The 14,435-nt window shown below is 41.2% G+C and overlaps 1 protein-coding gene across 1 annotated transcript in view; it reads right to left on the bottom strand.

The window, feature by feature from the left end:
• Window positions 1-780: 780 nt before the first annotated feature.
• lonp2 (lon peptidase 2, peroxisomal) overlaps window positions 781-14,435 on the bottom strand; it is a 50,501-nt gene continuing 36,846 nt past the window's right edge. The window contains exons 13-17 of the mRNA XM_087796575.1: window positions 8,270-8,406; window positions 2,351-2,436; window positions 1,914-2,121; window positions 1,610-1,800; window positions 781-1,550 (exon numbers count right to left, since the gene is read on the bottom strand). Coding sequence (XP_087652701.1) covers window positions 1,326-1,550; window positions 1,610-1,800; window positions 1,914-2,121; window positions 2,351-2,436; window positions 8,270-8,406 — 847 coding nt within the window. The 3' untranslated portion in view covers window positions 781-1,325. The remainder of the gene's footprint in view (window positions 1,551-1,609; window positions 1,801-1,913; window positions 2,122-2,350; window positions 2,437-8,269; window positions 8,407-14,435) is intronic.

The following is a 14,435-nucleotide window of genomic DNA, read 5'->3' on the forward strand; positions in this document are numbered from 1 at the left end:
GGATTACACCGGTGTTTAATGGTCTACAATGATGTGAGTTTTTGCAGATGAAAACCGTGATGGACTCACAACTTTGACAGAGTCTAACTTCTTGATCTGAAGGAACCAGGAGAACATGTGACACGACTGTGGATCAAAACTTTGACCACTTCATGGTTCCTGGATGATGGGATTTGAACCTGCAACCCCTGGACGTGTCACGAGCTACAGTCAAGTTGATCCCGAATTTAACTTTTGAGTCACATGCGTCACTGTTAACGTCCACTAGAGGGCGACAAAGCGCCACCATCTCAAAATCCCACAGGATTCTTCTCCTCACACGTTCATGAGTGATGCTCACTTACCAGGCTTTAGTTAGTGGTTCATCTTAACTGGGAGGGACTTCCTTCTCCAGAGAGGATCGTGAAGAGCACACACACACACACACACATACACACACACAGTTATGTTTCTTCAGGGACACGAAGACAACGTTGTCCAGAGCTTGGGTTGAACCCTCAAATCCCACAAGGCCACAAGCATTTTACTCTCCAAGCCTCGTCAGAGTCGCCTCTAAAAAGAGTGTCAAGGACTCAGACGAGGCTCGTGGGCCTCATCGGTCACGTTCATCTGGTGCGTTGGTTCAACGTTCTTGCAGGCAAACCTCAAAGTCCTCCTGGACCATATTGGACTGAAGATCATTCCTTTGGGGATCGTTTTGCCAACAGTTGATAACTTAAAACAAAAAGTAATTTCACACCATTGATGCACTAAAATGAATAAACTCTACTGTAAAAGGTGTGAACAGAAGCGCTTTTATTGGTTCAGGCTGTTGTGAGTCGATGAACCTCACAGTGAGTCTTTGTGCGTCTTTGTGCGTCTTTGTGCGTCTCTTTAAATCATCACAAGAAACTTGTTGAACGACCACAGAAGACGACCTTCGCACAGTTACGAAGTCTGTTGTCGACTCTGGACCCTGAGTTCCCTGCTCCAGTGGTGGGTCAGGGGTCAGGGGTCAGGGGTGAGGGTCTCTCTCGCAAACCTGCTCCGCGACCGGAGCTACATTAGCTACGTTAGCTACATTAGCTACGTTAGCTACATTAGCTACGTTAGCTACATTAGCTACGTTAGCTACATTAGCTACGTTAGCTACATTAGCTACGTTAGCTAGCGGCTAAAGACGAATGCTGTCCATAGTTTAACCTCCAAGACTCTCAAATGACACGTTATGAACATTAAAGACACATTTTTGTCTGGAAACCATTACAACGTCTTCTGACATTTGATTGACGCGTCAGAAGAAGGCGATTCTTCAAGTGTGACATCACTGGACCAGGTCACGTCGACTACAACTTGCTGCTCAGCTGCGCGCGGGTCGCGGTGACCCCGGGGAACCCTCCGTCGAAGGCCGCGTTCAGAACGTCGTCCAGGTCTCGAGCCAAGATGAAGTCCAGCTCGGCGCGCACGTTGGCCGGCAGCTCCTCCAGGTCCTTCTCGTTCCTCTTGGGCAGGACGACCCGCTTGACCCCGGCCCGGTGAGCCGCCAGGACCTTGTCTTTGATGCCGCCCACCTGAGGAGGAGGAGGACAGGGGTCAGGGTTCAAGGGTGACGTGCGAGCGAGCGACGCACCGGCAGCACCAGGCCTCTCAGGGTGATCTCGCCCGTCATGGCCACGTCCGACCGGACCAGACGGCGGCTGAAGAGCGACGCCAGGCAGGTCACGATGGTGACGCCGGCCGAGGGGCCGTCCTTGGTGACGGCGCCGGCGGGGAAGTGCAGGTGGATGTCGGTGCCTTCCAGGGGGTCCGCCCCCCCGACCACTGACCCGGAGAGCAGAGGTGAGTGCAGGCGGGGTTTAGTGGATCACATGTGGATCACATGTGGATCACGTGTGGATCACGTGTGGATCACGTGTGGATCACGTGTGACTCACGGTTCTCCAGCTGGTAGGTCCTGGCGTTGGCCCGCAGCCAGCTGATGGCCAGGTGAGCCGACTCCTTCATGACGTCCCCCAGCTGACCCGTCAGGGTGAGCTGACCCTCGCCCTCCATGCGACTGGCCTCCACGAACATGATCTCTCCGCCGAAGGGGGTCCAGGCGAGACCTAGAGCCACACCGGGCAGAGTGAGGCGCTCCGACACCTACGGACCCACACAGAACATCACGGGTCAGAACCACCGCACGGAAGACCGGGCCAGACCAGAGGAGGTCGCCCCTGAACAATGGAGTCCAGGGAGCTGAGGTAGGACTTGTCTCGTCTATAGTCTCTACGGATCTTATCTGAAAGCGTTGCTCAGCAGCGGAGAACGTTCACAGCCGTCGTCAAACACCTGGTTCTACTTCAGAGTCCAAAGAGCCCGATCAGGTTACCTCCATCTCAAACGGTGGCTGGCCCAGGATGTCCTTGAGAGCGGCGGCGTCGATCACGATGGGCATCTCGGGAGGAGCCTCCAGGTCTGGACACAGTTTGAGAAACAAAAGACTTTACTTTGAGCTGCTCTGTTGAAGGTCGTCACTCACACCTGACCTTCACTCTTCACCTGTGAGGTTCCTCCTGGCCAGAGAACTAAGAACTGATCTGGAGGAGACGCTCAGAACTACTGAGGTCTGCACTGACTCCACCGACCTGATGGCTTACACTTGAACACATGGTGCAGCTGTGATGAGTTCACTGGGAGGGAGTGAGACCAGACAGTTTTGCTTCAGATTCTCAGGTTAAAAACAGCAGAACACTGACGTGTCAACTGACAGGAGAAGTAAAGGTTGTAAATATTTCTAAGTCATGATGTGAACATGAGTCTCTTCAGCAAAGAGTGAAGATGATGATGATGAAGATAATGAAGATGATAATGAAGATGAAGATGATGATGAAGATAATGATGAAGATAATGAAGATAATAATGATGAAGATGATAATGATGATGAAGATAATGAAGATAATGATGATGATGCTGAAGATGATGAAGATAATGATGATGAAGATAATGAAGATAATGATGATGATGCTGAAGATGATGAAGATAATGATGATGAAGATGATAATGATGATGAAGATGATGAAGATAATGATGATAATGATGATGAAGATGATAATGATGATGAAGATAATGATGAAGATAATGATGAAGATAATGAAGATAATGATGATGAAGATAATGATGATAATGATGATGAAGATAATGAAGATAATGATGATGATGCTGAAGATGATGATGATGATGAAGATAATGATGATGATGCTGAAGATGATGAAGATAATGATGATAATGATGATGAAGATAATGATGAAGATAATGAAGATAATGATGATGCTGAAGATGATGATGATAATGATGAAGATAGTGAAGATGATGAAGATGATAATGATGATAAAGATGATGATGATGAAGATAATGAAGATAATGATGATAATGATGATGATGAAGATAATGATGAAGATAATGATGATGAAGATATGATGAAGATAATGATGCTGAAGATGATGATGATGAAGATGATGATGATGAAGATAATGAAGATAATGATGATGATGATGCTGAAGATGATGATGATGATAATGATGATAATGATGATGAAGATATGATGAAGATAATGATGCTGAAGATGATGATGAAGATAATGATGAAGATAATGAAGATAATGATGATGATGATGCTGAAGATGATGATGATGATGATGAAGATAATGATGATAATGAAGATAATGATGATGATAATGATGATGAAGATAATGATGAAGATGATAATGATGATAATGAAGATGATGATAAAGATGATGAAGATAGTGATAAAGATGATGATGAAGATGATAATGATGAAGGTGAAGAAGATGAAGTTGAAGATAGTGATGATGAAGATGGTAAAGATGAAGATGATGAAGAAGATGAAGAAGATGATAAAGATGAAGATGATGAAGATGATAATGATGGTGAAGAAGATGAAGTTGAAGATAGTGATGATGAAGATGATAAAGATGAAGATGATGAAGATGAAGACCACTTTACTTGCACATAAGTCAAGCATCCAGACGACACCAGTGGAGGCAGAAGAAAAGATGAATCCTCTCTTCTTTAACTGATCACATGATCCCTGCCATGATCCTCCCTCGTCTTCATACGAAGATAAAACTGTATCGATCCTCGGATCCTCCTGAGGGTCACGAGGGGTCAGTGGTGGGATTGGTTCAGTGAAGACGACGCTCGTGTCCTGATGGAGAACATCTGGCCGTTGATTATCCGACTCATGACACCAATAGTTGAAGGTTTCCTGCCGAAGATGATTCAGACGAGCAGCCGAGAGACATCAACCAAACATGGCCGTCGAACATGAGTCCAGACGCACTGACGCTCATTACACTGATTTATGACACAACCTTCCGGAACAAACTCTCTTCTTGTTCACGTCCACGGATTTTTGGGCCGTTTTCCATAGACTTGTGTCCACGTGTTGGAAGTTAGCCGGAGATATATCACGACCAATGAAGACGTCACAGAACCGCAATTATAACTCAAAGTTATTTTAGGAGCTCTTTTGAAAAATGAATCCCGACGTCATTGCAAGCCTGTGATGTTTCTCCGCCAGGGGGCGACATCCCAGCACAAGAGATGTCCTTGAAGATACAAGAGTCTTCAGTGGAACCTCCAGGTACAGAGAAGATGAGATCAAGTGGAGTCCAGGCTTCTTTAATGCATGCTGGGAACATGAGCGACTTAAGGATTGTGAGCGAGTCTTGCAGCTTCAGTGAAGAGGAAACGTGAAGATGAAGATGAAGATGATGATATGAAGATGATGAAGGTGAAGATGAAGATGAAGATGATGATGATGATGAAGATGATATGAAAGTGAAGATGATGATGATGAAGATGATATGAAAGTGAAGATGATGGTGAAGATGAAGGTGAAGATGAAGATGATGGTGAAGATGATGAAGGTGAAGATGAAGATGATGATGATGATGATGATGAAGATGATATGAAAGTGAAGATGATGATGATGAAGATGATATGAAAGTGAAGATGATGGTGAAGATGAAGGTGAAGATGAAGATGATGGTGAAGATGAAGGTGAAGATGAAGATAATGATGATGATGATGTTGATGATGATGAAGGTGATGGTGAAGGTGATGATGAAGATGAAGGAGATGAAGATGATGATGAAGGTGATGAAGATGATGATGTTGATGATGATGAAGATGAAGGTGATGATGAAGATGAAGATGATGATGATGAAGATGATGATGTTGATGATGAAGGTGATGGTGAAGATGATGATGAAGGTGAAGATGATGAAGAAGGTGAAGATGATGAAGATGATGATGAAGATGAAGATGATGAAGATGATGATGAAGGTGATTAAGATGATGATGTTGATGATGATGAAGGTGATGGTGAAGATGATGATGAAGGTGAAGATGAAGGTGAAGATGAAGGTGAAGATGAAGATGATGATGATGAAGATGAAGGTGATGGTGAAGATGATGATGAAGGTGAAGATGAAGATGATGATGATGATGAAGATGATATGAAAGTGAAGATGATGATGATGAAGATGATATGAAAGTGAAGATGATGGTGAAGATGAAGGTGAAGATGAAGATGATGGTGAAGATGAAGATAATGATGATGATGATGTTGATGATGATGAAGGTGATGGTGAAGGTGATGATGAAGATGAAGGTGATGAAGATGATGATGAAGGTGATGAAGATGATGATGTTGATGTTGATGATGATGAAGATGAAGATGAAGGTGATGATGAAGATGAAGATGATGATGAAGGTGATGAAGATGATGATGTTGATGATGAAGGTGATGGTGAAGATGATGATGAAGGTGAAGATGAAGATGATGAAGAAGGTGAAGATGAAGATGATGAAGATGATGATGAAGATGAAGATGATGATGATGAAGATGATGATGAAGGTGATTAAGATGATGATGTTGATGATGATGAAGGTGATGGTGAAGATGATGATGAAGGTGAAGATGAAGGTGAAGATGAAGGTGAAGATGAAGATGATGAAGGTGATGGTGAAGATGATGATGAAGATGAAGATGATGATGATGATGATGATGATGATGAAGATGATGATGATGATGATGATGATGAAGACCACTTAACTTGCACATAAGTCAAGTGAATCTGAAAAATCTCTAAACTTAAATTATGTCACAACATGATCTTATAATCCATGTGTTTGTGTCGTTGACACTATTGTAACAGTTTATTTAGTGTCTAAACCAGAAGGATCTTCTCGTCTGCAGTTCATACTAAACTCTGCAGACAGAATTCTGAGCTGCTCTAGTAGAAGAACTCACATTTCTCCTTCAAACTCTTCACTGGCTGCTCTAGTAGAAGAACTCACATTTCTCCTTCAAACTCTTCACTGGCTGCTCTAGTAGAAGAACTCACATTTCTCCTTCAAACTCTTCACTGGCTGCTCTAGTAGAAGAACTCACATTTCTCCTTCAAACTCTTCACTGGCTGCTCTAGTAGAAGAACTCACATTTCTCCTTCAAACTCTTCACTGGCTGCTCTAGTAGAAGAACTCACATTTCTCCTTCAAACTCTTCACTGGCTGCTCTAGTAGAAGAACTCACATTTCTCCTTCAAACTCTTCACTGGCTGCCAGTTTCTTTCAGGATCATTTTAAAATTCTGCTTCTTACTTTCAGATCTATTCATGGTCAGACCTTCCATCAGTGATCTGATCCAGACTTACACCCCAGCTCGGGCTCTGAGGTCTGTGGATCAGAATCTACTGATGGTTCCTGAACTTCCGGACCAGAGGAGAGAAATCCTTCCAGACTGTTGCTCCTAAGCTCTGGAACCATCTCTGTGTTTATTCAGGCTTCTATAGGTTTAGTTTCCCACAGGAGTTCTTACAGGAAGCCCTTTCTTCTTGTTTTTCTTTCCTGCATTATGTCTCGTCACCTTCACACTAATCACCCTCTCTGTCCCCCTGAACCCCAACGCTTCACCACCGCCTCTCCGGAGAATACTGCTGGATTCAGGATCTCCTTCATAAGAGTAATAACAGACCCAAATCCCTCTCTATGGTTCTGTCTGGACTCTGCTCCCCTTCTCTCCACACAGTCTGCACATGGTTTATACAAAGAAAATATATACAATTCTTGCTACTGTGGCAAATTGTTATTTGTTGGAAGCTGTTTTTCATCTTCTTTAGAGCATCTCTATGCGATTTTTAGTGGAGCGACACCAGTGGACTACAGTGGTAGTGTTTAGATGGGAGACTACATTTCCCATGAGCACTTGCTAAACGTGGCAAAGGTTTCCATGTCCCGGTTAATAAATAACATAACTTTAACTTTGTTTTTGTTTGTAAATAACATAACTTTAACTTTGTTTGTAAATAACATAACTTTAACTTTGTTTTTGTTTGTAAATAATATAACTTTAACTTTGTTTTTGTTTGTAAATAACATAACTTTAACTTTGTTTGTAAATAACATCACTTTAACTTTGTTTTTGTCTGTAAATAATATCACTTTAACTTTGTTTTTGTTTGTAAATAACATAACTTTAACTTTGTTTTTGTTTGTAAATAACATAACTTTAACTTTGTTTTTGTTTGTAAATAACATAACTTTAACTTTGTTTTTGTTTGTAAATAACATAACTTTAACTGTGTTTTTGTACCATAATTACGGCTCTGTTTTATCTTCATCTTCATCTTCTTCCAAAAAGAAACTTAAAAACATCTAAATACCTTCAAACTGCTCGTCTGTTATTGAAGCAACAAAAGGAATTATTGAAACAAATTAAATAAATAGCTCAGTATATTTTAAGGGAATTCTGTATCCTTTAACACTTTAAATGTATTCATTGTATTTAATTTAATTATTATTAATATAATATTAATATTAATAATATTCCAAATGACAGCATCTTGTTTAAGTTACATTTGGAAACAATGGAAGTCGTGACGACGTCAGAGAGATATTTAGATTTCAATGAATCTCTAGGATTGGAGTCGGACGCACGTGTCTCGGATCCTTGAGGATCCTTGAGGATCATTGAGGATCAGAACGAGGAGTTTTCATTTCTAGTCCAACCATAGCAGGTCAATATGGTTAAGAGTTTGGTGTCGTTCTACTGACGAGGTTTGAAATATGTAACCATCGCTGCTCCTCCATGTCGTCGGCTGATTGGACGAGCAGAACATTCTTTGAATGGCTGAGCTGGTAAAACATGAATCACTTCCATCATCAGAGCCTGATTGACGTCTATCATCACATTCTTCTTCCTCGTGGATCATTAATCATCTCACCTCCATGCAGAGTCGAGCCTTCAGCAGCTCCTTCGCTCCTGGTGCTTCTGTGACCTTCGGCTACTTTCACTGCCACGGCGCGACAGACGGCGCCGATCTTCCTCTCCAGAGAACGTACGCCGGCCTCGCGTGTGTACCTGACAAACACACACACACGCACACGCACACACGCACACACACACACACACACACACACACACACACACACACACACACACACACACACACACACACACACACACACACACACACACACACACACACACACACGCACACACACACGCACACGCACACGCACACACGCACGCACACGCACACACGCACACGCACACGCACACGCACACGCACACACAAACACGCACACATGCACATGCACGCGCACGCACACAAACACGCACACGCACACGCACACGCAAACGCACACAAACACGCACCGAAAACACGCACACGCACACACAAACACGCACGAACGCACGCACACACAAACACGCACACGCACACGCACACAAACACGCACCGAAAACACGCACACGCACACACAAACACGCACGCACGCACGCACACACCAAAAACACGCACACGCACACACAAACACGCACGCACACACAAACACGCACACAAACACGCAAACACGCACGCACACACACACAAACACGCACACAAACACGCACGCACGCACACACAAACATGCACACACACACGCACACAAACACAAACACACGATCAGATACACGTCATCACTTCTTATTTAGTGTTTGGTAAAAACCCTCAGCAGTGTTGAGGGAATCCAAGATCAGGTGATAAATACTTTCCTTTCAGGTGGAATCTGTTCATTAATGGATGTTGAGATGATCAAGAATACATTATACTACATACTAATACTCATTGTATGTGGTCCACAAAACATGTACATATTGATGGATCTACTGACTTCTTCAAGAAACATCTGAAGACATTTTTATTTGTTTGCTTGATTTTCTGGAACTCCTGTTGTGTTATCAGTATTATCTTGATCTTTAAAGTATATACTTTATTGAATATTGTTTTGATTGTTTAAGCGCTTTGTGACCCTGGTCTGGAAAAGATCTATATAAATACAAATTACTTACTTACTTACTTATATAGTAAACATAAATAAAACAATTGTCAAGAGAAGTTTAAGGGCCTATCATGAGATGTGGACATGAGATGGTAAACTAGTGTTTTTTTGTGCTGCGAATAGAAGTACAACTTGAGTACAGTGACAAAGGCTAAAGTTAACAAAATAAAGAGAGATACTGACATCACTTCCTGTTTAGACTTCCTGTTGCTAAAGGAAAATTGACAGGAACTATTGTTATAATCACTAAAATAAGCAAAATGATTGACATATATATTCACTAGTCAAATGTTTTTCATTTATATATATTCACTAGAAATATCTGTGATTCTATTTACACATATTTTCTAGCAAAATATGTGATATATTTAACATATACTCAGTATAAATGTCACATAATCTCAATATATTCACTTACATGTAAACACAACACAGGAATGTGTTGTGGTGGCAGTCGAGGAATTATTTCATGTTTATATTCTTTAATGTAAATATATGAACTAGATAAATGTTTTTAATTCATATATATTCACTAGAAATATCTGTGATTCTAATTATACATATTTAATAGCAAAATATGTGATATATTTAACATATACTTGTTGTGGTGGCAGTAGAGGAATTATTTCATGTTTATATTCTGTAATGTAAATATATGAACCAGATAAATGTATAATATAATCACAATATATTCACAGGACAAATATTTAGATATAGTTTACATCCTCATGAGAAATATCCTGGAAGAACAGAAGAAAAAGTGTGATGTGGGAAATATTTATGATTTTATCTGCAGCTTAAGTAAGTCAACCATGTTTCTTTAGCCGTGTATCTGTTCCTTGAGATGAACATCTTCCTTAACAACCAACCTTTGACACAAAGTAAAACAACCTTTGACACCTGATCTGACCCGACTGTTACATTCCTGAGGATTTAAAAATACTGTCTTGTTCCTGACAGTCTAGAGACGACACGCTTGATACTTGATGCTGAGTTTTTTATCTCTCTTCCAGGCGGTGGTGTATATATTTTTTAAGTTGAACCCCATCCTCGTCGGTGAGAGGTCAACATATTGAAAACATAAAAGCACAGCACCCCAGAAAACTTATCCGAGCGACTTCTGACCTCCTCTAAAGAGAATGATTGCTCTTCGCTGGAGTGAGATAAAGTGGCCTCAACATCGACATCAACATGTTGTAAAAAAGACTCGAGAGATGAAGGAAGTCTGATAAGAAAAAAAGTTCTAGTATTGAAGTCGATACTGGTTTTGTTCAAATAATGCAGAATCCAGGTGTGAACGAGAAGATTGAAGGCTTTCAAAAGAGTTTCTGATTGAAATATTGACATTAGATAAAGTGCTCAAGCCCCGCCCACTGAAAGTCGTCATTAATCTTGCTTATCTTCACCTCCAAGGGACTCGTTGCATAAACAAAGCAGGCGTGATTACAGCAGACTGGAGGAGTGAAGCCATTATTACAATCACAATGGACTCCACTCACGTAACCTCTTGTTCGCCAAGATTTCAGACGGGGGAGAACTTTATAAAGTAATACGTTGAAAACATGGTCATGATGAGAGACTTACGTTTGAGTCAAGAGAGTTAGAGTTTGACATTAGTTGTCCTTTAATATCTACTTATCTTAAGTAACTTTCGGAAAAAGAAAATGGAGCGTCAATTGTAAAATGAATGCAAAAGCTAAAACATAGACTGATCCAGTGCTTTCCAAACTACAGAGTCCACCCTTCGGACATACCTGTATATAGGTAGCAACTGTTTAGATCAATAATCCTTCAGGATTTTTGGTTTCGACTTCACAGCAGACAATAGAAGGTACAGCAAGTTTCATAATAACAAGAACAAAGTTCAAACAAAATGCAATGGATGACAAAGGGCAAGTATAAAGAACATAGATCAACGGAAATAACAAGAAGGAAAAAGGAAACAAAGAATAACATAGAATGGAATACATCATTCTTTCACTCCTTTTCTTCCCACAAATTCAGAATTATACAGCAAGAGGAATGAGTGGGTCCCTGAGTCTACTAGTGTTGCATCATTGGAGGAGCATTTGTGCTTCATCTGCACATTTATGAGCCCCATGTGTTGTAACGTTGGAAAATGACACATTCGGGCAGAAACATTTCTTCATACTTTCAATTAAATAAACACTTTTCCATGTGTCTGTAACACAGCAGTACCACAGCTGGATACTAAAATAGAAGATAGGAACCGTCTACGAGAATCTAAATGATCAAGTCTGGACCATCAGCTTTATTTCCTCGGAAAGCTTTTGTCGTCTTTTCGTTCAGTTCTTTACGCTGCCGTCTCTCCATCAATTTATTAATGCCAAGTTTATGTGCAGCATCTCCAGTTTCTTACATCCAGATCAATCACATTTGACTTAAAAGCAGCACTTCTTAACAGATACAGGCGTAAACACGAGTTGACGTCCAGTTTTAAGTGCATTACCTTCACCCTTTGTTCCAGAAAACTATCGTCTTCCCCTCACAGTATCTATTCAACCTGTCTTACTCTTGTGTTTTCAGCTGGAGCACCTTCCAGGCGTTGTTAACACAGTAAAATTCATTAAATTGTCCTGTGTGTGAAAGTTTCTTCTTTCTTGCAATTGTTAAGTCAACAAAAAGTAGCTCTGGCAAAAGGGTTAAGGAAGGGTAAGTAAGTAAGTGAGTATTTATAGAGCGCTTTTCCAGACCAGGGTCACAAAGCGCTTTAACAATCAAAACAATACTCAATAAAATATGTACTTTAAAGGTAAAGATAAAACTGAGAACAACACAGGAGTCTCAGAAGTGTCTTCAGATGTTTCTTGATGGAGTCAGTAGATCCATCAAGCGCAAAGAGAGAGAAGATGGTTCTAAAGCTTAGGAGCAACAGTCTGGAAGGATTTCTCTCCTCTGGTCCGGAAGTTCAGGAACCATCAGTAGATTCTGATCCACAGACCTCAGAGCCCGAGCTGGGGTGTAAGTCTGGATCAGATCACTGATGGAAGGTCTGACCATGAATAGATCTGAAAGTAAGAACCAGAATTTTAAAATGGTCCTGAAAGAAACCGGCAGCCAGTGAAGAGTTTGAAGGAGAAATGTGAGTTCTTCTACTAGAGCGGCTCAGAATTCTGGCTGCAGAGTTTTGTATCAACTGCAGACGAGACACATCCTTCTGGTTTAGACACTAAACAAACTGTTACAATAGTCCAGACGAGAAGAAACAAACACATGGATTACAAGATCCAGATCATGTTGTCACAACGTTTTCCCAAGTTTAGAGATTTTTCTCAGTTGAAGGAAACAGTTGTTTCTGGTCCGTTTTCTGCATTCAGGGTGTTAATCAAACATTGCAAATAAAGGAAGGGTAGGTGAACACTTTTAACAAGCTGATGTGATGCAGAATTTATTCACGAACAGATCAGGGAAAAATCCTTTCGATCATTTAAAACGGTGACATGAGTTAACGCTTACACTTCCAGGCCCAGAATTTTCCCTTCGACGCCCCTGGATATCTCTGCTTATTATTATCGTTATATTGCAACTTGTTAGAGACCCATTTTCTCCCCCTCACACCACCAATCAATTTCACCACAGCATGTGTGAGTGGTCAACGTCCATCTAACTTAAACTGACAACTTAATGAACACTCTATGGACGCGGGTGAGAATGTGTGATGACGTTGGGCAGACTCCACGGTTGTTGGTTCACACACACTATAAATCTGAAAATGTCAGGTGCAGAGTTCAAACCACTCTTTGTCAGAGTTCAATGGATTTAAAACATCATCTGATATCTTCACGCAGAGATGTTCAATTGTCCTTCCCAGGGATCATCATTTAACGGTTCTGGAAGTTTGACTAACCAGTCCAGCCACTGACTTTGAGATACTGGTGACGTCCAGTTCAGAAATCCACATCAGATTAGAAATTTGAATGGGTCCAGTGTTGCTTTATCGCCCATGACTAGTGTGTCGGTCTGTGAAGGATCGCTTCAGTGCTCCTACTGCATCCCAGAATACAGAAAATTGATTGACCACACTATTCATCTCCAGATATTTGTTCATTATGATGTCTTTTACAACTGATTGTACATTTGTTTGGATGCTTTTCTTGATGATTAGTATGGTGTGATCTGGAAAGACAGGCGACACATGAGGTAAGAGTTACAGGAGAGGCTGTGATTGATGGATCCTCTGAGAGCAGCTGCAGCTGCGAGGGAGCGAAAGTTTTATTGACACTCATTTTTATTAACTAAGGAAATGAGGTACATTTTTTTATCACCCAAAACCCACTAAAATGGTGAAGTCAGCTGGAGTGCAGGGACCTCACACACTTCCCAGTCCTACCACCTCAGCCAAAAACATATGGACATTGCTGTGAAAAACTGAACAATAAAATCCAGGTTTGAAAGTAATTGAAAATACGTTATTGTAAATGTTTAAAATGGTTCATATCTTGAATTCCATTTCGATGAAAGGCAATGTGAGTGATTTTAAATCGTGACTCATAATTCAGTCGTGCTGGACTCTGAAGCAACAACAAAACCACCTCTGAGATGAGTAAGTCGGAGCAGACACATGGTCTGGAACTGTAATCACGTTAAATCTCCTGACGTTCACTTGTTATGTCATCAAAGAAAGTCGACTCCAGGCTTCCTAAAAAGAAACAGACGGATATAGAACCTGGTATTCAAATTTTTTATATAGGAAAAATGCCAAGAGCAGGAGAGTACATCCTAGCCGAGTAATCCCTCTAGAAGCCCCAGTGGGATTTAAGTTAGACTGATAAGATATAGCTGTGTAAAGTTTGGTGATAAGGGGTCAGGTTTTCTTCCTGATCCGGCTTGTTATCACAGAAGGGGAATTGTTCAGTGTCAGGGCAAAGATTTACGTCCTCCATCTTTTTTCAGTTCACTAAACTATCCTCCTCACAGGCCTGGATACTCTTGTCTTACAGTCAAACACAAGCCAACCACGACAAATTTAATTTGCAATCATTTAATTATAATCTCATTTTACTGTATTAAAGTGCTACATATAATAGACTCCACCAGGGGTATCTT

This window comes from Callionymus lyra, chromosome 8, assembly GCF_982586985.1.
Source record: "Callionymus lyra chromosome 8, fCalLyr1.hap1.1, whole genome shotgun sequence".
Taxonomy (NCBI): domain Eukaryota; kingdom Metazoa; phylum Chordata; class Actinopteri; order Syngnathiformes; family Callionymidae; genus Callionymus; species Callionymus lyra.